The sequence below is a fragment of the Ambystoma mexicanum genome, chromosome 2p, assembly GCF_040938575.1.
Source record: "Ambystoma mexicanum isolate Mex_15411 chromosome 2p, UKY_AmexF1_1, whole genome shotgun sequence".
Classification (NCBI taxonomy): Eukaryota; Metazoa; Chordata; class Amphibia; order Caudata; family Ambystomatidae; genus Ambystoma; species Ambystoma mexicanum.
The window spans coordinates 716,758,558-716,784,523 of NC_090923.1; the positions used below are offsets into that span (position 1 = coordinate 716,758,558).

The window sequence follows — 25,966 nt, forward strand, 5'->3', positions numbered from 1 at the left end:
AAACTTGGTGGACCCTCAGCTGCCACTGCAAGGCTCCCACTTGCGAAACCTCGGCATCCTAGCACAAAGGGGACCCGAGATAGACCGGAAGAATGACAACGGCTACTGAGTCCTGTTGCATCAATGTGCGTGGCGTGCCCCGTTCGAAAACTGCTTACCTGACCAGAGTCTGTCCCGAGTCTGTCCTGACAGGGGTGCTGCATCGAGTGTTTTTGCATTCTTCGACCGAGAGTCCTTGCACCAGCAAAAGACACCAACCGGACTGGAGCTCGAACATGCATCCCCTGGAAATCGAGGACCGCGGATTTCGGCGGGAAAAGCAACGTAGGACACCCTTCCTTTGTTTTACCAAGTCTCGGGATGATTCAGAGTAAGGGGGGGTACATTACTGAGCTTTTAACCAACCCCTATACTCCCATTTTAAGTCAATGCACTTATAATAAACCTAATTCTAATACTTTTGGCTTTTGCCATTATTTGCCTATGCAAGACTTCTGACTGTTGGGGCTAATTTTGGGGATTAGTCTACATTTAACCCTAACTCTAAGAACCCTTCACTGGACCCCAGAGACCCTACCTGCATTTTTTCCTGCATCCTAAGTTCTGTGGAACTGTATCCCGAACAATAGGGCAGGACAATTTTAACTAGGGATCATCTCTGTGGACCTTTTTGTGTATAATTTCTGTCTAATCTTTCCTTTACAGGAGAACCCGATTTGTATTATGCATTTGAACCAAGTGAATGCATATATGTATTTATTTTAATTGTGTTGTGTGATAGGTCTACCTGCTTGTAGACATTTTTCTATAGTGTGTTTTGGCCATGATTAAATAACTGTATTTTTATACATCCTGTCTAAGTGTAATTTGTGATGCCCATTGTGTGGCCTCATTGTGGACCCTTTACAAGCTCACCCCCTCAGAAGAACTTAGCCTAGACCGCCTGTCACAGCTACCTAAACTGGTTTGGCTAAAGCTTCCCAGAGTTGTTCCTGTCACAACATAGGTTGGCCTTATATACATCTGTCCACCAGGCCAGAGTATAGAAAATCAGTCATAACACCTGGATGTATCTCGTTCTTGCTCTTTCCCAGGTCTTAAAAGTAAAGAGCCTGGAAAAAGACTAATTATATCCACCTTGCATAGAGTAAGGGTATGTGAGAAACCTGAAGGTGTCTTACCCGCTAGTACCCACCTTGCATAGAGTAAGGGTATGTGAGAAACCTGAAGGTGTCTCACCCGCTAGTACCGGGGATCCGTCATCCAGGTGGCTAGGACACAGCCATCACTTTTGGATCCAGTTTCTGGGGGTGGACCAGTGAGTGAGGTTCATCTGGGCGAGGGATCTACAGGGAGTGGAAGTGGGACACCGGATGGCAAGACACGGTATCCCCTTCCCTGCAACACCTTTACCCCATTCTACCACCCTAAGTCTACCCCATCGCCCCCTTGCATTTTACATTCACCGCGGGCAGACTGCGGGATTGTGGGTTAGTGATAGCTCCTTGCCCCTCTTCACTGCCTCCAATAGGATTACATGCTGAATAAATACCCCATCTCGGCATCTTCTATTGTTACCACTCTCACCCTTTCTGCCACTCTTTCCAGTGCCTTCCTGTTGTGCCCGCTTGTCCCTTGCTCTACCAGTTTTGTTCAATATTTTACTTCGGTTTTTTGCTCCTTGCCTCATTCTTCCCTGCAACACGTGAAGCACGTATGTCATTTCTGCAGCCTGTTGTAATCCTTTCAGCAAACATGGCCTTCTTTCTTTAAAGAGTAATATCACCTCAGAAGGGCGCCCAGCCGTCCGCCCGCCGCCCCTTTCTCCCTCTAGCCAACTCAGAACTCGGTATAGGCACCACCGAGAAAGCTGCCGCACAGTAGAAGACAATGCGCACATAAACCATACCCTCCGACCTCCACCCCCTCTCAGATCCCGTATCGTGTAGAGTCTAATGGGAAGTATTCCTCCATACACTCACGTCGCTATCTATCACCCTCCTGTGGTGAATCTCTGTCACTCACAGATAGTGGAGTCCAGAATCTCAGTTCAATGATGACATCTCTATGATTGTAGGTACTGTTCTCCACCGATTTACTCTCTATGGTTGAGTCTTCCTAGCCACGTCCCAATGTTTACGGAAAAGTAGTCCTCTTTCTGTTTTCATGATCCCTGCTCCTTTCACCTGCTATTCATTTCTCTATGGTTGCACAATTTCATCTGTACTGCTGCACGGGTTCTTGTTTCCGGGTTGCATGTGGTGTTAGTTCCGGGATGGCGCTGTCAGGACCGGGGCTGTTTATGCTGTTATTGCTTCTGGGCCCGCAGGTCCAAGCCGTTTCCGAACCGGGAAAGTGGAGGGAGACTCTTGACAGCGTGAGCATGGCTGATTAGGGAATGGTAACGGGGTGGTGGGTGGAGAACCGAGCATTCTACAGACACGTTTTATATCTCCCCCTCCTACCTGTTTCTGAGATTCTCCTTATTTAGGGTCCCTCAGTTTCCTTCACACCCTATAGGGCGGTCTGTAAATTTCGCTAGTGCAACTCTCCCTCTATAGGATGCCCAATTCCCCTTTTTTCATTGCATGCTCACACAGACTTCAGTGGTGGTTTCAATCTATAGTCTCACCAGAGGTAAACTCACTACCTGTGGTTTAGCTCTCTGCCACCTTCTATAGCTTACAATTGCTGTCCCCCGTCCATAAATTGCAATCTATACTGAACCATCCAGTCGAACCTTTGCAGGGTCTTGCATGCTTCCCATCTTCATTCTCCCCTTCCCCCCACAAGAATGTCAATGAATCCTGTTGGGTAAGAAACGTTGAAAGTGGTTTCTCCGCTTTACAAGGTTCATTGGAATTCGCATATTCCACTTCGGCCTTTACTTAAGCAAATTATTGCTGTGATTGGAGAAAAAACATTTACTTATGACAAATGGGCTAAAGGCAAATGACCATGTACATACATACTTATATACATCTAATGCAACCTGCGTTGCAATTCTGACAGGCATGTCTCTGCCTTCCATTATTTTCATTCGATGTTATGTCATGGTGCATTTGTATAGCGCCTTAAGTACCATTGGTATGATCTCAAAGCGCTGTGGGTTGCACGCTCTTGGGGACTGTGGTCTCGGTCAGTGGAGAGAGTAGGGTAGTAAAAAGTACTTGGGTGCACTTGGTATGTGTGTAGCCAGGGTAGTTTGGGTTGGCTTGGCTGTATTAATGCTAGGTGCGATGCAGTGGCTGTGAAAGATCAGTGTAATGTGTGATGCATTGAATACCACGAGTTTACTAATTTTAGCATTAGTCTTTACAATAACGTGGAGCAGCATACTGCAGCACCAAATGTTTAACTAAAAACGAATTATTGTTCTTGACGTAAACCGAGAGAGGGATGCTATTGTATAATATGTATGGGCTTGAGAAGTAACAGAGATGAGAATAATTGAAAGGTGTAGTTTTATCGTGATGACGAGGTAGGAGCACATTCAGATCTTGTGATCAGCTATGGAGGAAATGGTGACTGCTCTGCTCCGTTTTTTTTTTTCTTCATGCGTTCCCACTCTTTTGCTCCTCTTGTGCTTTTTAATAGTCCATGAAAAGCATTAGGGGTGGTAGTAAAACTCGTGACCGTTCAAAAATAGTCTTTTATTTTACATCCTTCACAGAATTACTTTCTTTCCCTAACAGGGTCAATATTGGCTTTTATTTGACTGGCCATGCTTGAACCGAAAAACCTCAAACACATTTTATTGACATGATTTTATATATCTTCAAGGCTCTTTTACTTATTTAAACATCGTGTACTTTGGGTTGTGTATGGACGTGTGTATCAACCTCTGTTGAAAGCAACAGTATAAGGCAAGAGCTGGAGCTAGCACCACTATCGCTAGAATAATGCATGTAATTGTTTGGTGTATCGGTGACTTGGAAGCCGACCCTTCTGAGGGTGTGTGGCTTCAGTCCACTGGTTGTACTTCTTCAGCACTGTTGCTAGTGTGTGGTGACGCAGTGGATGCCAGGCAGAGGGAAGACTGGTTTTGCAGCAGGTGTGCTGTTTGGAGGGGGCATATGGATCCAGAACACAGTGGACTGTAGTGCTGCAGTGGGCCGAGGCAGAGCAGGGCAAGTGAGTGCTATACATCAGCCCACTTCAAGACTTTGTGAACCGTTGTACCCAAGTAAAACATAGACTTTGTACTTGTCTTTGTTTATCAGAAGTCTGTAACAATGGAGTGACTACAAATACAATTCCCTGTGACTCTGCATTAACCACCCATAATTCTTTTGGTGTTCTTATGGATGATGCAGGACACTAAGGATTTGGAGAAAGAGGTAGATAGTTTCTCCTGGAGCAGTCATTGACTTGGTGAAGGAACCCCGGGATAAGGCATATGCCAAAAGGGATCCTCTTGGTGGCAGTGGGGACTTCTTAGAATCGAATGGCAAAAGTCGAGCATGTCAAGAGATTGATCTAAGAAGGGGCAGTGTTTGTGTGAATAATGATCTGATCTTTTATCAACTCATCAGTGCCCATTCTTGCTGTGAACTCGCAACTGCTTGCCAATGTCCTCAGTGCACTGACATACTCCTCCACAGATTATTGCTCCTTCTGCTTCCTGTTGTAGAAATTAAAGTGATTTATCACTATATTGGTCTTGAATGCAAAAAATAGGTCTAATTGCATGAGAGCCTTTTGATATTCATCCAAATCCCACCTCCTTGGGCTTCCGTCACAAGCGGCACCTCTCTGTACTTCTGCCCTTCTTGCCCCAAGGAATGCAACATTTTCCTTTCGACAGGGGTCATCCCTTTATATTCGACAGCACCCAAGTAGTTCTTCCAAAACTCCTTCCACATTCCACCGTGTGTTGGGCGTACCTGGACTCGGCAGGAAGGTCTACGGGGGGAGGGGGGTGTACAATCACTGACATTTGGTCTGCACAAGGCACCGCCAATGCTTGTCCCCTTATCCCCACTTCTTTATTGTCACTCCAACTAACCCCTCCCCCACGCTGTGCTTTCTCACTTGTGATGACACTTCACCACAAACTCCTTGAAAATTGATGTCTCCTCCTTCTTGACCCAACACCTGAGGGCTGGCGCAGGGTGACAATCAGGAAGGTGAATTAAAATTAAATTACTGAGACGGAAAAGAGCATTGTACAGATGACTGGGGGTGTTTGCAGTGTGGAACTTTCAAATGCAAGGCCTGCACTAGATACTGCCGGCCTAACATTAGGTAAAACCTCTGGTTTATTACTGGCTACTGCACAACAAAACTTCCACCCTCATGATTCATATATCTCTGACACGGCTCTGTTAGGCTCACTAACTCAAGGATTGACTCTTCCCACTGCCATACCAAGTTCATCACAAGCGGCAGGGGATGCTGCCATTATTGACTTGGATATGAATGGTTCAGCATTCTCTGACAAATGTATGTCGGACAATCTGTCTAGTACACCTTTGATGTTTACAGACTCATCCCAAAGCTTTGATGAGTCAACTACATCGAACGCGTCAGTGAGAGCTAGCCCAGGTGTGTGCACCCTGAGCATGAACCCTTCCACTTACCCAGAGATGCACTCGCGTGGGACTAACACTTGTGTGGATTTGAATGCTCCGGCCCTGCTTCAGTCCAATATCTCTCTACAAGCGTTGAATTTGGCTGTCCAATTATTAAGAGATTTGTTATGTTCCTTAAATCAGAAAGTCACGCAACAAGGATATGAGATCAATGAGTTAAGGGCTATATCAGATGGGAGAGGGAAAGTATCTGGTATTACCCAAATTGTTCGAACACAATTGTTCGAATTACCTAATTGACCGAAAGTCGAGGGTCCGAATTGACCTTTTCACAATTGACATATATATGGGTTGCGGGGGGATTCCCCCCGCACATATGTAACAATTGACCTTCACAATTCGGTCAATTGTGCAAAGGTCAATTGTAATTCGAACAATTGTAGTTCGAACAATTCGTATACAAGTATCTTTGTGTTCAATAGCCACACAAACACACTTAGTGGTTCCCCAACTGACGGTGCCACACTCGTCGGGAGGCACACCCCTTAATCAAGCATACAGGAGTAGTTTACCCTGTTTTGAATCTGTTATACATGAAATACCCCCTGTGCCGGTAATTGAAGAACTGAATCCACTTTTGATACGTAATTCACGACCCGAGTGTGCTCTTCCATCGAAGTTTACTTCTACTCAAAAGGTGTATTCAATTTTTAATTGTGCCAATGACAAAGGGACTAATGTGAGAATGGGGGATGAGGATCCAAAAAATAAACAGGCCGATTCATGTAATTCCTCACAAACGTGTCGCACGCGGCTGGCGCACAGCGTGCCCGTGCGAATGTCTGCGCCAGCCGCGTGCGATAAAATCAATTTCCGCGCACAGCGTATTCATGGATTCTCGCCTCCAAAAGCAGACGTGGCGCAGCGACCCTGCAGCAGCGCCAGTTACGCCCCAAAGAATGCCCTCGCGCAAGGAAAAGCCATCAAGATCGCAAAACCATCGCAAAGGGCTGCGCCAACACTGTACCAGTTTACCGAACTGACAAACAGCAAATGCAAAGCGGGGAACGCGTATTACGGGTGTCGGGAACACGCGTGCGCAAGAAGATTCACACGCGATCAGACTGGGGGAGCGTGTGCGTGTATTTCAGGGGTGCGTGAGAAGTTCTACACGCGAATGGCCTGGGTGCGTGTATTTCAGGGGTGCGCAAGAAGTTCCACACGCGATTGCCCTCGGCGCGTGTATTTCAGGGGTGCGCAGGAAGTTTCACACGCGATTGGCCTGGGCGCGTGTATTTCAGGGGTGCGCGGGAAGTTTCACACGCGATTTCAGCAGGGTACGTGTATTTCAGGGGTGCCGGGGAGTCCTACGTGTGATTTGGCAGTGTGGGTCCTCCCAGGTGTTCCCTGTACACCCTCCACGGCCCTTGCAGGCAGCCCACACCACAGGGCACTACCCTGCATCCCTGGTCATGTCCCGCAGGTAGCCCACCCAACATGGGCATGCCCCCCAGCAAAGGCACATGTCTCCTTGCACTAATGATCACCAACTCATGTCCCCTTGCACCCCCATACCCAGCATTGCGGGGCACCTGCCAGCAGGCCACCACTCATGTCCCATTCATGTTCCCACCACCCAGCACTGTGTGGCACCTGCCAGCAGGCCCCCACCCATGTCCAACTCATGTTCCCCACCACCCCCAGCACTGTGGGGCACCTGCCAGCAGGTCCCCACCCATGTCCAACTCATGTTCCCCACCCTCCCCACCCCCAGCACTGTGGGGCACCTGCCAGCAGGCCCCCACCCATGTCCAACTCATGTTCCCCACCACCCCCACCCCCCCCACCCCCCAGCACTGTGGGGCACCTGCCAGCAGGCCCCCACCCATGTCCAACTCATGTTCCCCACCACCCCCACCCCCCAACACTGTGGGGCACCTGCCAGCAGGCCCCCACCCATGTCCAACTCATGTTCACCACCACCCCCGCCCCCCAGCACTGTGGGGCACCTGCCAGCAGGCCCCAACTCATGTTCCCCAGCCAACATGTCATCACAATCTAGATCCCTGGTCCCTATGGTCAGCCTCCAAATGCAAAATACCCACCCGAGTATTGCATCCACCCACTCAGAAATGGCAATTACATGACGGAACACCAATTGCAAGTTTCGAAACAAACACATGTCCCTCACATACACCCAATGGGTGTCAGTGAATCTCAAAACCCATATCATGATATGCATGAAACCAATGAGATGATACTACGCATTGAAGTTCGATAAAAAAATATGTATTAAAGGAAACATAAATAGATTAAAAAATAAACAGAAATGGGAATGTACAAAAATGAAAAGAAGCATGTCCGTGAAAAAAAGCAAAACCAAAAATCATAATCCAAAGTAATGGTGTCCAAAGTCACTGTCCACAAAAGAAAATCCAATGGGAAATAATAATTGAAAGCCACTGCTCCATGGGTAAATTGTGAAAGAAAAAGAAAATCCAACAGTGAACTATGTACAGACGCAAGCTAGGGTCCATTATCCCAACAAAAGAAATGAAACCTATCTAACAACACTAACTAATAAAATAAACTATATTCAAAAATGTGGCCAATGTCCAAAAGGTCCAAAATAAATCAAAAAACAAAGGAAACGTAACACTACCTACATAACTATGTACAAGGGCAGCGGGCTAGTCTTGACGGCTCACTTTTGGATGTCCCGGCCCAGGGCATCATCGAACTCCTGCTCAATGTCCCGGAGGCGGTCCTCCTCCATGGCCCCGAGGGTCCGCAGGGCCATCGACGTGTCCACCTCCAACCCCCTGCGGATTGCCTCGAGGCACTCGGCCCGCCTCAGGGCCCTCCGCATGGAGTTCTCCGCCCTGACCATTGTGAGCCGTGCCTCTTCTGCCTGCTGCCGCTCCGCATCTATGGCGTGGCCCAACCGCTGCCACACGGAAGACACTCTCTGTCCTGGGTCCTCCTGCCCTCCGGCCGATGCCTGCCCCTCTGATGTTGAAGGCCCCGAGCCTTCATGGCTCCCACCACGTTGCTGCTGCTGCTGTGCCTCTGCCCGTGCACTACCTCCTGCTGCCTGCACATCCTCCGCCGGCTGGGGTGCAGTCATTGATGTGGCCACCCCTGCTGCACGTCCGACTCCCGACTGTGGCAGGGATGCCTCCTCCACCAGCCTGGCCGCACCGTCGGAGGCAGCTCCACAGGGCACCCAGGTGACTGATGGGTGGGAAGATGGCACGGAGGACGACTGGCGCGTAGGGGGTTCAGTTGAGGAGGGGGTCGTAGCAAGCCCCATCAAACGGAGGAATCCGGCCTGGGTGACCTGTCCCAGCAGGCTGACATGGTCAACGAGGCATTCGAGATGACGTGCAGTCTCCTCATGAAAAACTGCAGGTCACCTCGCATGGCCCGTTGACGCAACGCCACACCAGTCGGGACAGGCTCAACCCAGACAGCCACGTCCGCAGGCAGAGGAAGGCCAGTTGTCGTTTGCTCATCCCCCTGCCTGAAAACGGGTCTGGACGTAGGCATCCCTGCTGGTGCAAGAATGCAGGGACAGGATCAGGGACAGGATTGCACACAGGCACCTCCGTGGCGGCCTGTGCTGCCTCCTGTCCCTGGTCCTGCACTGCACCACTAGCACCAGTGGGATCCCCACCTCCAGACCCCGTCTCTGTTGCTTGCACGGCCTCCTCCTCCACCAAACCCCCCACCAACCTGGATGACTCCGTGCCATCTTCCCCCGTTGGGCCCTGTGGGGTCCCAGCTGCCCCTTCTGCTGCCGAGGAGTCCAACTCCAACCTCCGCCTCTTGGACCTCCCCCCGGCAGCTGCGGCCTGGGATGCGGCACCGGACTCCTCACTCCCCGACGAGATGACAACATGGGAGGGGAGCCGGGCCTTGCGTCTCCGGCTGGCGGTGGGATCCCCGCCGCTGTGCTCCACAGCACCTTCTCCGCCCTCTTCATCAGTTGACGCTGCAGACAGGGAGAAATAAAACAAAGGCATCAGGGCACTGTACAATGGACACATACATACATGACAGTTGTACATGAGTGGCATTGGCAAACCTCAGACATGCCATCACAATCCCCAACACACATGTCATTTCAACTCGCACACATGAGCCATACCACAGCCATATCGCAACTGCCAGCACCATCCATACCCATACAACAGCATGAGCAGGCAAAGCTGAGCCAGACATCACATGCAACACAGGAAGTGCACCACACATGTACACACACCACCACAATTGCATGCATGTGTACACCTCTGCCAAGTGTCGCAGTGTACAGATGGGCATCCATGTCACATCTGCCAATCAGGCTTCCACATCCCGCTGTCACATGCATCCATGTTGCATCACTGTTGCACCCTTGTCAAATACACACAAATGCACATGTACACAGTGCTGATACATGCAGCTGAAAACAACATACATGCGTGACATCACGGACATGTCTACTTACATACACATTCATCCAAACATGTGTGCCCACACAACTGCATCTGGCATGCAAGCCTACACACACAAGCACCATCCATGTCTCACACATTACAGCCCTCGCATGTGTTAGCCCCACGGCTCTGTACAGCCCCTCCCATACTCGACCGCATACAAACAGATGTGCAACCTGCACACTACTGAAACATCACCACACGCACAGCTAACAATCAGGGTGCATGTACACTTACCGCTCGACTCCAGACGGGTCTGCCTCTCAAGGACCTGGACGTGGAGCGCTGGGGATATGCGTTCCAGGACCCTCATCTGATCTTCTGACAAGTGGCCCCGGCGCCCCTTGGCATCCACTGCCTTCAAGAGGCACCGGGCCTTGTTCAGGGTCCTGGACCTGAAGTCCTCCCAGCGCTTCTTGACATGTTGGAAGTCGCGGACTGCCACCCCCTCCGCGTTGATGGCAGTCACGATGTCAGTCCAGATCCGAGTCCGTCCTTCCTTGTCGGCACGGGAACTTCCGAAGAGGGCATCATACTGCCCCAGGACTTGCTGCACCAGGACACCAACTTCGGTGGCACTGAATCTGGTGCCCCTCTGCCTCTCTGGCCGGGGGTTGTCAGTGGTGCCAGATGTTGCAGTGCCCGACATGACAACCCCAGAGGCAGGAGTGGGTGGGCAACTGGGTCCTGGGGCTGGGCTGTGGAGCGATGGAATCCCAGTCGGGAGTCTTTGGTTCCAGCAGGGGTGGTCACAGCAACAGCACCCTTGGCTGATGTGCAGGCAGCAAATTGCAGGGCACGTGGGCAGCAGGCAGTCAGGCAGCAGCAGATGGCAGGTGGGAGCGTGCTCGGGGCTCTGAGGGGCAGTAATTCGGCCTTCTGGGCAGGAGCGTGGTCTTCCGTGTGCTTACGCGTGGCCAGCTTGATACGGAGTGATTTGGCATGTGAAAATTCTGCACGTCAGCGTGTGAATCGAGGAAAGGCCGTAAGCGCGTCAGCACGCATACGCGATTCCATTGGACCAAAGGCCCTTAGCGCGTATGCGTGTCTGTGACGTATTGCGCACGAGCGTTGCTTTTTCGTGGGGTGCGGTGCGGGCGTTGGGGTTCACACGCTATTACTTCACAGCGGGTGGGTGTTGGCTACGCGTTCTTCTACACGCAAGGCAGACGGTGAGTGGTACCCTGCTCCCCCAGGCCCGATCGCGTGTAAAACCACCCGCGAGTCCCTGAAATACACGCGCCCAGGCCAATCGCGTGTGAGAAACTTCTCGCGCACCCCTGAAATACACGCGCCCAGGCCAATCGCGTGTGGAACTTCTCGCGCACCTCTGGAATACACGCACACGCTCCCCCAGGCCCGATCGCGTGTGGGCCTTCTCGCGCATGTAGGACTTTGGCGCACATTTATTTCCTGCGCAGGGATGCTACCGCCTGCTTTCATGTGGCGGACATGTATGGGCCTGTGCGCGTCTTTGGCCGTGCGCTGTTTTTCCCTATTCGATTCCATGAATACATGTTGTAGGCGAGCGTGTGGGCGTTCTGCGCACTTGCCTCCTGTACTTCCCCCGTGACGCCGACATTTTCACAAGTTGTTCCCCATTCTGCGTGTGACGCCCCGTGTTATGCCTACTTTTGTTATGTGTGCCGCGCTATGTGCGAATTCGCTGTGGCCTTATCGCACGGCGTTCGATGACCTGTGCGCCAGCGTGCGCTGCACACTTTTTCAGCGTACATCCCACATTTTACGCGTGCACGGACTTCCATGAATTGATGTGCGATGTTTTCTGTGCCAGAAAGTAATCCATTTCGACTCCAATAGTTGCAAATAGGAAACCATGTGTAAATGTTTCTTATGCAATTAAAAAGAAATGTATGATGATGATGAATCGAGATAAGCCAAGAGAACCCATTAAGGCCCTTAGCATAGGGGTGGTGGATAAGTATCCCCCTTTAGATGCCTTGATGAAAGAGGTTGCACAGCTGAAGTGTCAGGTCTGCCCCTCTAGATCACTGTTGACGACTACAACCAGTCAGCAGAACGCAAGTGAGACCATTATCACATCCTGTACAGAGGAGGTAATGCGACATAGAGCACAAATAAGGAAGGCGGTGGATGCGTATATGCAGGGTCAGCATCTTCCCCCTTCATTAGTGGGAGCACCTGTTGTAGTGCAGTGCTTGTCGAACGAGGGTTCCAATACATTAGAGAATGGTGTGAAGAAGTTCACAATCAATGATGATATAAGTAGAAATGGAAGCACTGATTTAGTAGCCCCCACTTTGAGCACGACCCTGGTTGCTATTGATAACAATTACCTGACCATAAGCAACTCCACGGCTTGTGTGAAGCCGACAACACCATCCCACATGAACAATCCAGGTGCCCTATCAAATATAGTGCTATAACTCGTTAAAAATGCACTAGGTAACTTGGGTTTGAACATGAATGGCAAGGAATCTGTTCCCGCCGGCTCATTTGTAGGAAAACAAGAGAAAGAGTGATTCATGGTCCTGTTATTTAAAAAGGATTGGACCCACGCTATTGCGTCCTTTAAGTGGCCAGCTGAGGCTAGGTGTTTCCACAGAACTTCGTGACCAAGTCAAAGGCGGCTGACAGGTTGAAGAGTAGTAGCATGGCAGTTTTCCCTTTGTCCTTGAGCTCGTCAATTTGGGTTTTCAAATCTGAGTGCCATTTCCGTGATGTGTTGTGAGCTGAAGTCTGGTTTGCGGGCACCTAGGAGATGGTTAGTTTCGAGGTATTGCTGTATTTGAAGATATGCTGCTTTGTCGAGTATTTTAAGAAGGAAGAGCACCGTTTTAATGGGCGCATAATTAGTTGGGATGGAGGGGTCCAGGGTTTGTTTTTTTAACAAAGGTAAGACCCAGGATTAATTTAGGTTAATTGGGACAGTATTGGTCGCAAAGGAAGCGTTAATTAGTTTGGAAATCAACGGCGCTAAGTCTCTAGCTGCGTCTTTGATTATTTGGGCAGGACAGTTGTCGCCCTGGCATTTGGACGGTTTCAGGGAGAAGATAGTTCTTTCAGTTTCAAGGATGGATACTTTAGAAAATCTGAATTGATCAAGAATGTTAGGAGATTCATTAGTACCTGTAAATTGCATCTTGTGATTGGGCAAGGTTTCTTGTCAGCTATCTTATTTTCGAGTGATGTTATTTTGTTTGCTAAGGCATTCTGTATGCTTGTGCACCAAGGTTTGTCCTTTGCCACATTCTGTTGGAGGAATAGGAGATTCCATTTCACATACAATCACAAATAGTTAATTAGTGTTGGAACTGGCGTTGGTGATTCTTTCATTGTAGGGTTCTTTTTTTGGTACAAATTATCTTTTTTATTTTTTTTTTTTATAGTTGGATAGGTTTATCTTGTTTACATCAGGAGGGGTCTGTCGCCATAAGGGTTCCAGTTTTCTTTTATGTAGTCTAAGGGCTTTAAGTTGAGGTGTAAACCAGGCATTCAGATGTGCACTTTGTTTACTTTTGCGCATTTTGATGGATGCAATAATGTCGAAGGATTTAGACATGGTATTATTATATGCCTCGACTAATAGGTTAGGATCAGAGGCATTTGGGAGTGCATTTAACATTGGTAGGATATGTGGTAGTATCCTGTCCGCCGTGATATGTCTTTTGCTCCTAGTAGGAAGAGGTAGTGCGTAAGTTTATGCATAAGACCCCACAGCACAGCCTCCCTGTTACACCATCAACCCTCTTCCAACTGACAACCTCCCGCCTCAACATTCCACAACACCCCAAAATTCCACAGGCTGAGCGCCTAAGCTATCACAAGTTTGAAATCGGGTTTCACCAAACTCCACTGACTCAATCTGGCTAGTATTCCCTGGAATTCCACAGGCAACGAGTGCCTGGTTTAATCTTCTTTGGCAGATTGAACCACCACTGCTCCACTGTCATTTGCCTTCTCAAAATTCTTGCAGCGGAGGGAGACCCTATTCCTACTCTCCGCAACCATTAAGTTTGTTGGACCCACTGCCGTCATGTTATGGGTACCCTTTCCCGTCCCACCCCTGGGTAGTCTGTTCTAATCTCGCATGGTCACTCAATGCTGATGATTTTATTTCCAGTTTCAATACTTGCTCTTTGTCCATGTTTTTAAGAAACATGTAGTCCATTTTGGACAAAGTCACTCCATTCACCCCCCACGTAGGTAATGCGCTCAGACTATCCTTGAATGAGAGGTTAGTCTGCAGAAACCTCAGCCAGCTAAACATTGTGAACATACTCTCCCATTGTTGTATGTATTTAAAATGTTTGGCTCCATCAGCCAAGTCAGCAATTGTCCCACCTTTTTCTAACAGGACCACCTTGTTCACACCCACATTACTCCTACAATTAACATTTTCACCCATAATAATGGGTGCACTACCATTCTCTTTGCTATCTTCCAAAGCATTCAACACATTGTCCAGCTCCATCGGGACAGGATTTAAGTTAATATTGAGTAAGAGTATGCTGTTATTGTCCTCCTTACAAAAGTCCAATACTTCTGTTGCTAGAATGCTGTTGAAATGACAATGCCCGTCTGAAGCCAATCGGTTTTTTAGAATCTTGACTGCTGTGAGTAGGCCATGCCTAGGTCCCCAACGTACTCCTTCGTTAGTGTCTCGAGTATTAATCATGTACCCATCTAAAGTGGGCATATTTATCTGCCAAGTCTCTTGTAGGAGAATAAAGTTGCATTTATCATATGCCAGCTTAATTTGTGGGTTCAGAAAGGAGTTAAACCCTTGAGTAGTCCAGCAAGCTGTTGGAATTACTTTCTTCCAAACCCGGGTCTGATCCCATGTATGGCTCTAAGGGATGAAGCGAGCTAGCCCCATGTTGAAGAAGATGAAGGTCTTGTATCCTGCCTCTGTTGATCCGACTCAAAGTAGCACTGAATTCTGAGATTTACATGCTGCCTCTTCGTTGGATCATTTCGGCATTGTGGAGGATGGTAGCTTTCAAAGCCAAGCAAGAGAAGGTCTTCTTGATGATCAGTTACCAGCCTCTCTATCAAGTGGAAGTGGACAGCGTATTTCCCCAACTGCTCTCGGTCAAACATATGCACACATTTTATATCTAATGACGCAATACCTTTAAATCGGGAATCGCAGTGAGAAGTGCTGGTATACTTGCTCTGTTCATGGGGAGTATGTTGGTTCTAGTGAAACACAGATTCAAAGAGAAGTGGGGACAGAAAATCCTTTTGCGTAGGCCCCCTCACAGCCGGACTCTCCCCGTGCCTTTGACCTTTAAACCTGATCCCTTCATTGACCTCAGAGACCATCTCCTGCTCTCGGTAGGATTGATGAATTTGAGGCCGGGCCCCTGCATTACCACTCTTTCTTCCACTCCTAGGGCGCCTCCCCTGATTACAGCAGCATATCTCACCATCCCTTCTTAATTCTCCAGTTTTTGATGGAACGGTATTCCAATGGCTGGGGGACATCAATCGAGGCACTACATGATTTGTGCTTGCTCATCTCGTAGCTTCTGGTTGCCTACGAGTTGACAGGTGCTGAGGATTTCCCTTTCAGCCCACTGGCTCACAATGTACCCAATCGGACACTTTTTTCTTTTTTTTTCTTTCCCCACTGGCCTTTCCCCTGTAACATGGGCCCCACCCCTGGACGTATCATCGCCCCTGCGTTCCTGGCCTTCTCCACAGATGTTATCCTTCCTAGATTCCTCAGGTATTTTTGCGACACGCTATTTTTCCTCTTTTATATTCTTAATTTTCTTTCCAAGGTGTGGCTGCACTTTCTTTCTTTGGCTTCCTCTTTGATATTACCAGTCTTTTTTTCTCTTTCTGTTTTACTTGCACCGACTAACCCCAATGTAACTGGGCTTTGCGAGTCAATCTGGATGGGCGATGCAGCATCATTACAGAAAGAGTTTCTCTTTACAAACCTTTGCTCTGCAGCCTCTTGTCCTGTTTCACCGGTGGCAGACCCACCATCTGGCTGAAACAACCGAATCTCATTCAGCAGTACCGAGTTTGCTCTCATCTCCAGTACCACAGTATCTTACAGGCGGATGAATGATTGTAAGACCACATTTAAAGCCACTAGTGTGCTCATACTGGGGTCAGCCACTTCGGACCTCTTCTCCATGTGCTGAAACGGCAGGGAGGATCGATCTGTCTGCCTCCTCCAAAGCCAGAGTACCTTATACTCCACTGGGCATGGAGGCATCCAACGTGGCCTCTGTATCCTCTATAGAAGGAGAGCTGAATAGCATGGGCGTCATACTTAATCTTTCCTGGCTGCCCTCCAGCGCACGGATTTCGGATTCAAGACTAATGCACTCATTCAGTAGGAACAGAGTTGCCCCATGCTCCACTTCCATCAAGACAGGCCCAGAGCTGTCACACTCAGAGCAACCTGCCTCCTCCACCCTCCTTGAGCAAGTGACCTCTGATTGCAAAGTTCGGCTGTATAATTTGTTTTGGATGGTAGGAAAAAACGTTATTTTGTCTTGCTGCGTGGGCACAGCCCGTAATGTTTATTGACCGAGCGCTTCCACCATTTCTGAATCCAGCAGCATGTGGTCTGCACCTCTTGGGTGATATCGCTTTTGCTGTTGGTGTTTCTCTTTCATACCCTCCCAAAGGGACCCACCACTGTTCAAATTCCCTCAAATACTAAAGGGAATCAGGGAGGCAGCCACTCTTAACACTACAAAAACAGCCCCCGATTAATTCATAGGGAGGCTAAACTGCATTTCCCGCCCGGCGGGAGTCTGTAAGGGCACTCTAGGCTAGGTCAGATCAAGCTTACCTGCATTCTCCTGAGCACCAGCCCAAACTGTAGGCCACTGGCTGCACCTCACAGGGTTTGCGGTCTGTTTCACAGGGGCTGCAAGTTGTGTGAATTCTGACCGGAGCTCCGTAAGCAACCACATTTGGGTGTCAAGGTCGAGACACAGCCGTGGGATAATCTGCCAATTGCCAAAAATGCCAAAAGGGATCTGCAACGGAGCTCGTAGCTTCCTCACCATTGCCTCGGAAACCTTGGAGGAAAGGCCCCCCTCAACATATCAAGTCACACTGCGCTGCAACTACTTTTAAGCAGCTGCTTCCGACACCAGCCGTTCTTAATTTGTAAGACGATAAGTGCCAGGGCCCAAATATTTTCTTGCACGTCACTGACACTTTGGGGCGGGCAGCTCCCTGCCCATTGACCCCACCCATGCCTGCTTCATACAGTACCAACATAATTGGTGTTAAGGCTGCAAATGCCACCGGTTCATTGAGGGTGATGGATGCATGGTGTGATTTACAGATACCAATCGACATAACATATTGTGACGTGAATTAATATAAATATTTGTTACTTTAAAACACATTGTTAATATTTTGCATCAGTGGCACATTTTAACAATCTGTCAATTGAAAATAAGAGCCAACATGCTTTCCTTCTCTGGCAAATTATTGGACAAACGCAGGCAAAATCATTACTGAACTGATCAATGTGTCTGTCAAACACTGCAGCAAGATAATCTTCCTTAGTTTGGCACTCATGCTAGGCACTCCTCTTTGATAGTGGCCTTTTCACTGACCTTGTCCCTGTTAGGGTTGCTGGCTGGTGCCTGTCCTGTTGTCAACCCACTTTGCTAGTTATTACTGTAGAGAATGTGCAGGGATGACAAGCAGGTTGATTGGAATTGTGTGCAGGAATAGCCAGCCTCATTGGTCAACATTGTTGCCTTCTAACTCGTTGTTCTTCATGAAAACGGATAGTCATTTTCTGCCAACCTGGGTTATCAAGTTTGTGAATAACAATGAGCAAGACCAGGATGAAGAGACCCAGGTCAGTGCACAATGTTGTTTTTAAATTAATATGACTGATTGACAGTTATATTTTAAAGTTGCCAAAACACCATAACATAATCAAGCTAGGATTAGAAATGTGCGTCGTGGCTAAGCCCTAGTAAGCCTCCCCCAAATTGAGCACTACTTCAAAGACTAATCAAGAAGGTGATTTTGCTAGTGCTGCTGCGGCATCTGGTTCCATTACGAATTACTTGTAGGACGTCCCTGCAGTTTGTAGCACGCTACTAAAGCGTGTGAGAGCCCAGCTTGCTCGCTTTCAGATTATTGCATACCAATCTTGGTTAAAGTCTGATGCAAATCAGCAGTCTGGCAAAGCATTCAATATTGGTCCACAGCAGGTCAACAGTGTTCCCTGATTGAGGCTTTTGAACAGCATGTGTATCCCGAAGTGCAAACAATGATGCTATTGATGCAGAGGGAGTTAATTACGTTGGGCTACTACTGAACAGATTTGGGGGTGTTTTCTGGAAGCAACAGTGTGCCTGCAAACAGGACCGGGTGGTCTTGAGACAAAAGGGCCTTGCCAGCAGATGAATGTGTGAGGCTGAATAAATTGTATAGGGTTCAGTAAGGTACAGGCCCCTCATCTGGAGCTTCACCTGCATAAAACACTCTCTAAGGAAAATAAATGGTGGATTTCTCTCTGCATGGGAACACCATCAATTCACATATGATTATGCTTTTGTGAGCCTCGTCCCTAGGTGCTGCTTGACTCCGTAATCAAAGCAACAAGTGACTAGTGTCTGTGTGTACTGCTGCTGACATGTCTTGGATTCCTTTTCTCTGTACTCCAGTCTAACATTTCTTATGCTCCTATACGGATGGGATGCTGTGTGGAGTTTGGACTGTACAGCTCTCTTAATGGCCATTCCCTTTCTATAGCAGCATATACACACTAAAGAATGTTGGAATGGAAAACTGCCCAGATAAACTCACATTTGGGTATGGATAATTTAAAGCTTTCATCCATCAGTGTTTGGTGTATATAGCATACATCGCAACACGTAAGATAGCAGTCTTTTGAGACATCTGGTAAAGAACTCTTTATGCAAATATATGTCAACGGTTCTAATACCTGCAAAATGTCTGACTGCAGGGCTCTCGGTTTAAACTGCAAGTCACAGCCTGCAAAGTTTGACTAAAACTACTTCCTCAAATTGTGTCCTAATTGCCAAATAGTGTGAAACTGAACACCTCACTACCTCCCATTACCTCTTTTCCGCCTAATCTTCCAAAATCTTTAGAAACCGGCTATATGTTGGCAGCGAGAGCTGTCGCAGCTAAGGGATCAACCGCCAACTTGAAGCCAAGATGTATGTTCTGAGTTTTTATGACAAACAATAGAAAATAAGGAGTTGGGTTTAACTCGGGTCACGTGGAAAAGGGGGGAACAAAACTACAGGCTTCTTCTAAGAACATGGTCCTTGGTCCTTCCTTCTCTCTCTCCTAAATGGGGGGGAAAAAGTCACTCTGCCTTTGGGGTTTGTCTTGGCCTGATGTCTTATCTTTCTTGTGTTTTTGTAAGGTTTGTTAGGATGTCTCGCCCCTTCTCCACTGGCAGTGACGGACCCCATAACCCTTGTGCCTTGTTGTCTGGACTTGCATCAGGGGTCCCTCTTAAGATCACTTTGGACCCCTAGTGCTCAGGCTTAGCCCACTTGTGTAGGAATTTGGGATTCTCCTGGCTGCTGCTACTATAACGACTTGAGAGCCTCTCCAGGGCTCTGGCTTCCAACCAGCTCCTATACATCTCTTCTTTGACACTATTTACTTATCACTTGCCAACCCCTCTTCCGCCGTCCCCCATTCCTACCTTCTGTTAATTTCACCTTCACTCGCTTTTTCATCTCAAAGGTCTGCACACGTTGTGTCCCTCCTCTTTCATTCTTCTCCAAAGCCAGCGAACCGCTGCATGCGTCCTGGAAACGGCACTCAAGCTACCTGAGTGCATAAAAAAACACTGGTGACATTGTAAGACTGGGTGAACAGGTCTGCATCATGGAACCTGTAAAGTGAATGGTCTATAATGTGTGATCTCAAGATTCCATGCCCATTTAAAGGATGCTTCTCACTTGATTAAGTTTATAACTAAAAATATATTTATCGAATATACAGGTGGGGGGAGATGGGCCGGATCTCAGTCTCTTTTCTTTGGGACCAAGAGGTTACTTTTTATTCTGTTGGTCCTAGTTGCCTTCATTGAAGATCTGCTCTGGGCTTCATACAATGCTTCTGCTTTTTGTGTTGCTACTCCTTTGACTGGGCCTGTACCTCTCTTCCCCAATCTACCAATGGCTTTATGTAATTGCACAGTCCTAATCTTCAGTCTTTGGTTTCCAACAGATGGTGTTCACTGTTTTAAATCAATCCTTCAGGCATTTGCAATACATAATTTGGCTTCATTGTTTTTTAATAGATGATCTAGCAAGTAGATTCCCTTTACGTTCTTGTCAGCGACTTGGAATTTTCTATCAAAGGTACCTCTGTAAATGCTGATCAGACTTAGCTTTGGTCATTGGATTTCATCTCCAGGCATGCATCAAATGTTAGTCTTCTCTCATTGGACACTGTACCAGCCTGCACCAATTCCCTCTCACTTTTGTTTGTTAATGGCAACCTTATGTATGCATAACCTGGGTATTTGACTTTGTTCACCATTGGCGTCAAATGCTTTCAGCTCTCAAATTAACTTGTTCAAACGATTCACCTGTTCTCTGCTGGGTCTTGTCCATGTACCTCTTTGCTGCCTACTTTCCCTCTGCTTACACTTGCAGTTTCTACAGGGTTCTTGTTGTGTTCATCGTCCCTTGCTTTCTTGCTGCTCTCTCCCTCGTCAGAGAGGCTTTTCTGTGTCACCTTCGTCTGGTGCAGATATCCTGGATTAGCCTCTTTTCCTCTCCCACTCTTGTTTACCAGTTTGCTGTAGTGATCATGTTTCGCATCCACTCGCCAAATTACATCTTATTTAAATATGAGTTTCCTTCTTCAGTAGTATGACAATTATCTTGATCCTCAACAGGCTGGCTTTCAGCCATCGAGAAGAATGTAATCCCTGCCTCTCGGTCCTTGATGGTTTCTGTTTAGCTGTGGATGGTGGCGTTGTCTCTGCCTTGATTGCTATTAGATCTGACAGCTGTTTTTACACAGTTGCCATCCACTGCTGCCCAAGAGGGCAGAGATGCAGGCATTCATTTGAATGCTCTATCTCGGCTAGAATGTTATGTGACAAATCTTTCAATGTCGTCGCTTCTTCCCGAGGAAGAGCTCCTTCCAATGAGGACAGGGAGGTGAGGCTGCTACCCGATAGTCCCGCTGGCGGTGGGACTCAGCGGGAGGATCTTGTGGGGCGAGCTCCCCACCCTTCTAGGGACAAGGGCGACCATCTAGGGAAAACGCGGTACATCACCTCTCACCCTATACACCTCCTTGCAGTGTAAACCTCAATACCTTACCCAACCCTTCTATGTATCTCTGCAAACCTGACAATTTAACCACTACTGATAGTAGAGCCAGGTATTGCTTCAGTGCCTGGAAGAACCCGTGACAACTACCTGGGAGATTTGAACCAGGAGAAGGGGTCGAGACGTCGCTGAAGCAGCAAAGGAGCCGGCAGGAGGCAGTCTCCTACCGGGATTGCCAAAATATCATCCACTGAAGAGGCACCATAGCTGTAATGGACACCTTCTTGAATTGGAACTCCTGTGGCCCTGGAATCTCACTGCCTGCAGTAGATGCTCTTTACCTTACATTTTTATTTTTAACCTTTCAGATAACACACCTGTGTGCTGTGACTTTTGTGACTTCCTAAACCTTCCTACCCAAGTTTACCTCTGGACTGAACTCTTTTAGCAAACTAGAATTTGACTTACTTGGTGTTATATAGCAACACCAAGAAAGTTTGGTGGGTTTAAAAACGTTTGGAAACATTGTTATTGGCTTCCATTACAACCATGCATCACCATCAAAGCCCAATGTATTGTGCAGACAGCTTATTATGGCTTTTGTCCTCCTTTCAGCCCTGAGAAAACCCAAGTACTCTTCTCTGCCTTCCTTCTGCAGGTTCCTTCGTTTCGAAAGAAAATGAAGGGGTGGCTCTGCGTTCTCAGGGCGAGCACCTCTTTTTACCCATGCTGTGTCTGATTTTTCTATGGAGGAGAGCATTGAAATCTTAATTTCCTGAACTAGCCCCCTCCTGAGAATAATTTCTCTGCTAATTCCACTGTAACTGTTGCGCTCTATAAATCGGCTACAAAATAAAAGTAAAAAATTGGCATCTTCCCCCTGGTGCCCTCAGTGGACTCCTTCGACCGATACTGGGCCCGATGGCAGTTCCACTACATTTTTCCAGCATATCTCTGCGCATTCACTTTTGGATGCCCACCACCACTTTTTTGAGGCCTGCGGCTCTGCATGTTTGGTCACTTGGTGACTGACATTCACGACACACTGGTGTTCTTTGGCACAATTTCCCAAGAACAGACCACTCATTTACACACCCCAATGAGCACTGTGGTAGTGAGAGAAATTCCAGTGAACATTGTGAGAAGGAGATGGAGAACAACCACTGCATTCAGAAATTTGGAGTGAAGGTATTGAGGTGCATACTAATAGTAAATGAATATTGTGCGAACAACCACCCCTTATGCATTCTGGAACTTGGATGGAAGGTTTTAAGTGTGTCATAATAGTGAATGAACATTGTTTTGGTTCAGAGTTCCATTTTTGGGTTTCTTTTTTTTCTGTGAGTCCCCTAAACCTTTTTTTGGCTTTCTTGGTTCCTTAACTTTATTTTTACTTTCCCAGGGATCTTTACTCTAGTCCTCCTGTGTCCTCAACTCTTGATGGACTGCCCATATGGATACCAGGGCAAGCGTGTTCTTCTAGCACTACTTTTGGTTCCTGGGTGCTGCTGGTAGCTGTATGTTGTGTTTTTGGCTACACCATGCTGTAGCCTTTTTGCCGCATTTGTATTCAAATTCTGCTACATGGTGCAATGTGGTTACCAAAGCATTTTAAAAGTTCTAGATCAGCCCATTTTGATTATGGGCTTTCCCTTGTTTTGATCATGAGGAGCAGCCAAAATGGAATTTCTGCTTATTTAGGCTCTTTTGAATAGCCTACAAAGGCTTCCCGGTTTGAATGGCTTCTTGTGCACACTGGTTAATCTGTGTGGGTGTGTCGGAGTGCATGGTGTCTGGCTGGTACAATCGTATAGGAGGGCTGACAAAACTTTGAAAGGGGCAAGGTTATGAGTAGGGTTACCCCTGCTACTGTGTTTTAGAATATCTAGGGAGACCCAGACCATTCTAGAGATGTTTGGCAGAACTTACCTCAAAGAAGCTGGAGGGATCAGACTTCTCTGAAGACCCTGCTGCAATGCTGTTTGTCCTCCTGCTGTGCCTGTCTGCCTCTGAGATTTAACCACAAAATACCCCCCTTCCCTCCAATCCCCACCCCTGTCTTTCTGCCAGCCTTCTCTGCTGGCCCCTCCATTCTTGCGGCTCTGGTGCCCCCTAGAAGTCTTCTTGTGGTGTTTGCTGGACCAGATGCGAGTGCTCCCTGCTGCCTGGCGCATTGTGATGCTGCTCCCAGGTGTGATACAATGCCTTGAACTCCTGCTGCTTTTCTCTTGTGGGACTGTTCCTCCTGCCTTGTTCTTGGTCTTTGCCCTAACCTGAGATGCCTTTGGCCTGTCTGTCTTTTAGTGACACCCTGGAGCGTGCTGTTGTTACTGTGCTTACCTTTTCATTACAAATCACCTCATAAAATCCTCCCTTGTCCTGTGCCCTCCCTTGCTGGTCCTTCCAGCCTCTGGGATTCTGCAAACTAGAGTCCTGATCCTTGACTAGCTGGACCCAATCCCAATCTAGATGCTAAAGGTAACCTCTGCACCTGTCTTTTGTGTACCTTTCACACAGCAATCCTTGGCCTGGGTCTTCAGACCCCCATCCTTTCACTGGTCCTGTCTTTCAAAGTCCCTGTGTGCAATGTGAGTCTTTCTTCAGGGACCTTAGGGATGCTACAGTTTTCTTCACAGCTTGTGGTTCCAGTCATCCATCAGCAGGCGTCTGATTGCCAAACCTGGGCCTGCTTATACTCTAGAGGGGTTCCATGATACTCCGCTGGATTACTGCTTCCTGTCTTGCTTCTTTGATTTATAAGTAGAAAGGGCTTGCATTTTCACTGTAACCACGAGTGGACTATTGGGCTTGTCCTGTCTTGTAGAAGGGGTACTGTGACGAATCACATGATCTATCAAAACCAAGTAGGTTCTTCATGGACGTCTGGGGATAAATCTGTAAGCCAAAACCAGATGTGATGCCTCACGGAGCCACTATTGAGTTTCTATTATTCTGAAAAATAGGACCATAGGTCATGTAGAAAGCTATAGGTCAAGGCTCAGTGTGAGTTATTTGTGAAACAAACTTGTTATCAAAATCTTTCTTTTCTTTTTCTAAAAAAGCCATACATATATATCGTAACCATGACTTCAATATTTTTCCTTACAATTTACTTAAAAGATAATACATATATCAAAAAACAGCCAATTCATTTACTGTATAAGATAGATCCTTATTCATATACAAGATAAATTGTGCAAATGTTAGAAACTATTCAAAACAAACGCCCTAGGTCGTTTAGTATTCAGTATTATCTAGCCTATTCTATTGATCTCTTTAATAACTAGAGCAGTGGGGAAAGGGGCAAGAAGTAAATGAAGAGAACCAAGGGACCAATCATACTCGTCCCAGTATAAGTGAAGGTTGGCAAGCTAGTGAAATTATTTGCTTAAAGCTAAAAGAAAGGGAGTGGAAAAGGGCCAATCGTCCTGTATAAGAGAAGGGCTATTTGTGTAACTAAACCAGGGGAGGACACCAGGCATACCAGAAGTTGTGAAACGACATACATTGTTGGATTGGGAGAAAAGAAAAACCCAGAGTCTGTGTTCATCAAAACGAGGAACTTGACCTACAGTAGCAAAGGGGAAGCCCCGGAGGGATAACAGCCTCTTTGAAGAACTAAAGAAACCTATTCAGAGTATCACCAGAAGCCATTGCAAGAGACACGGGCTGAGGCTATAGAAGCCTGTCCAGGAGAAGGCAGTCGTTTTCATGGACCCGTCTTTTCATTTGAGCTTTTTTGAAAAGTGGTAGGGACAGAACAGAGTAGTTTGTGACAGAGGACAGACTATTACTTTGGATAATCTCACAAACGACGAGCACCCTAGTTAGTTTTTGTGTTTGGTAGGGCAAACACCTTACCATTGGGGATAGATGAGCTTTCCTATTTAAATTCATCTACTTATGAAAAGGCCACGCTGACCTACTACTGTACACTTTCCTGAAATTCTTGAAGTCCCTAAAAAAGAAATCCGAGGCCATTCCATACCTTTGAAACTTCAGTGTATCTTTGTTTGCCATGTGGTTCTTGATTTTTTAGAAGTATCCTCTGCTTTCTTTTTTAATACTTGTGATTTTGTCCATCACATTGAATGATAAATCGCTGCACTCCACTTTTTTTCTAAAAGCATTACAAAGTAGGTAGTTTGTGCTAGTGTGCTCCCTGTCAGAAGGAGGACCAACACTCGCTGTACTCTGAAACGTCGAGTGAAGGAAACCTGACTACCAAACATTCTCATGAAAAATAAAATATGTTATTGATATTATCAGTTTAAGACTCACTGTGGCTTACACATGCAAAATAAGGATGTCTGTTTATAGGTTTCCAGCAGAAAACTAGCCCGTGTGCATGCTCTTTTGACAAACCAGTGGTTTGGGGTTCTAGTCTTTTCTGAAGCTTGGGCCCCTTCAAGCCAGTGGTATATGGCTCTGTGAAGCCTGTGCATAAACCATTCTTTGCTAAGATGTAGTTGCAGTAGGATGAGACCCAATTGTGCACAAATAGAAAGGTAGCTTGATTAGGACACAGGAAGTAATTGCATTAATCATTTTGATCAATCCAATCACCTATATCCCTGAGTAAATAAATGGTTTCAAAATTATCCTTTGCCATTGTTTTAATGTCTGTAGTACAAACCTGACATTGTATTTGGGTGCACGGTTCCTGTCAGTGGAGAAAGTCCCCTTTATGGTGGCT

The 25,966-nt window shown here is 47.3% G+C and overlaps 1 protein-coding gene across 3 annotated transcripts in view; it reads left to right on the forward strand.

The window, feature by feature from the left end:
• The first annotated feature begins 2,210 nt into the window (after nt 1–2,210).
• The window catches only part of LOC138566710 (transmembrane protein 87A-like), a 1,181,601-nt gene continuing 1,157,845 nt past the window's right edge, over nt 2,211–25,966 (forward strand). The window contains exon 1 of one of the 3 annotated variants that reach the window (XM_069644306.1): nt 2,211–2,377. In XM_069644306.1, coding sequence (XP_069500407.1) covers nt 2,276–2,377 — 102 coding nt within the window. In that variant the 5' untranslated portion in view covers nt 2,211–2,275. The remainder of the gene's footprint in view (nt 2,378–25,966) is intronic. The other 2 variants (XM_069644305.1, XM_069644304.1) reach the window with 2 other exon arrangements.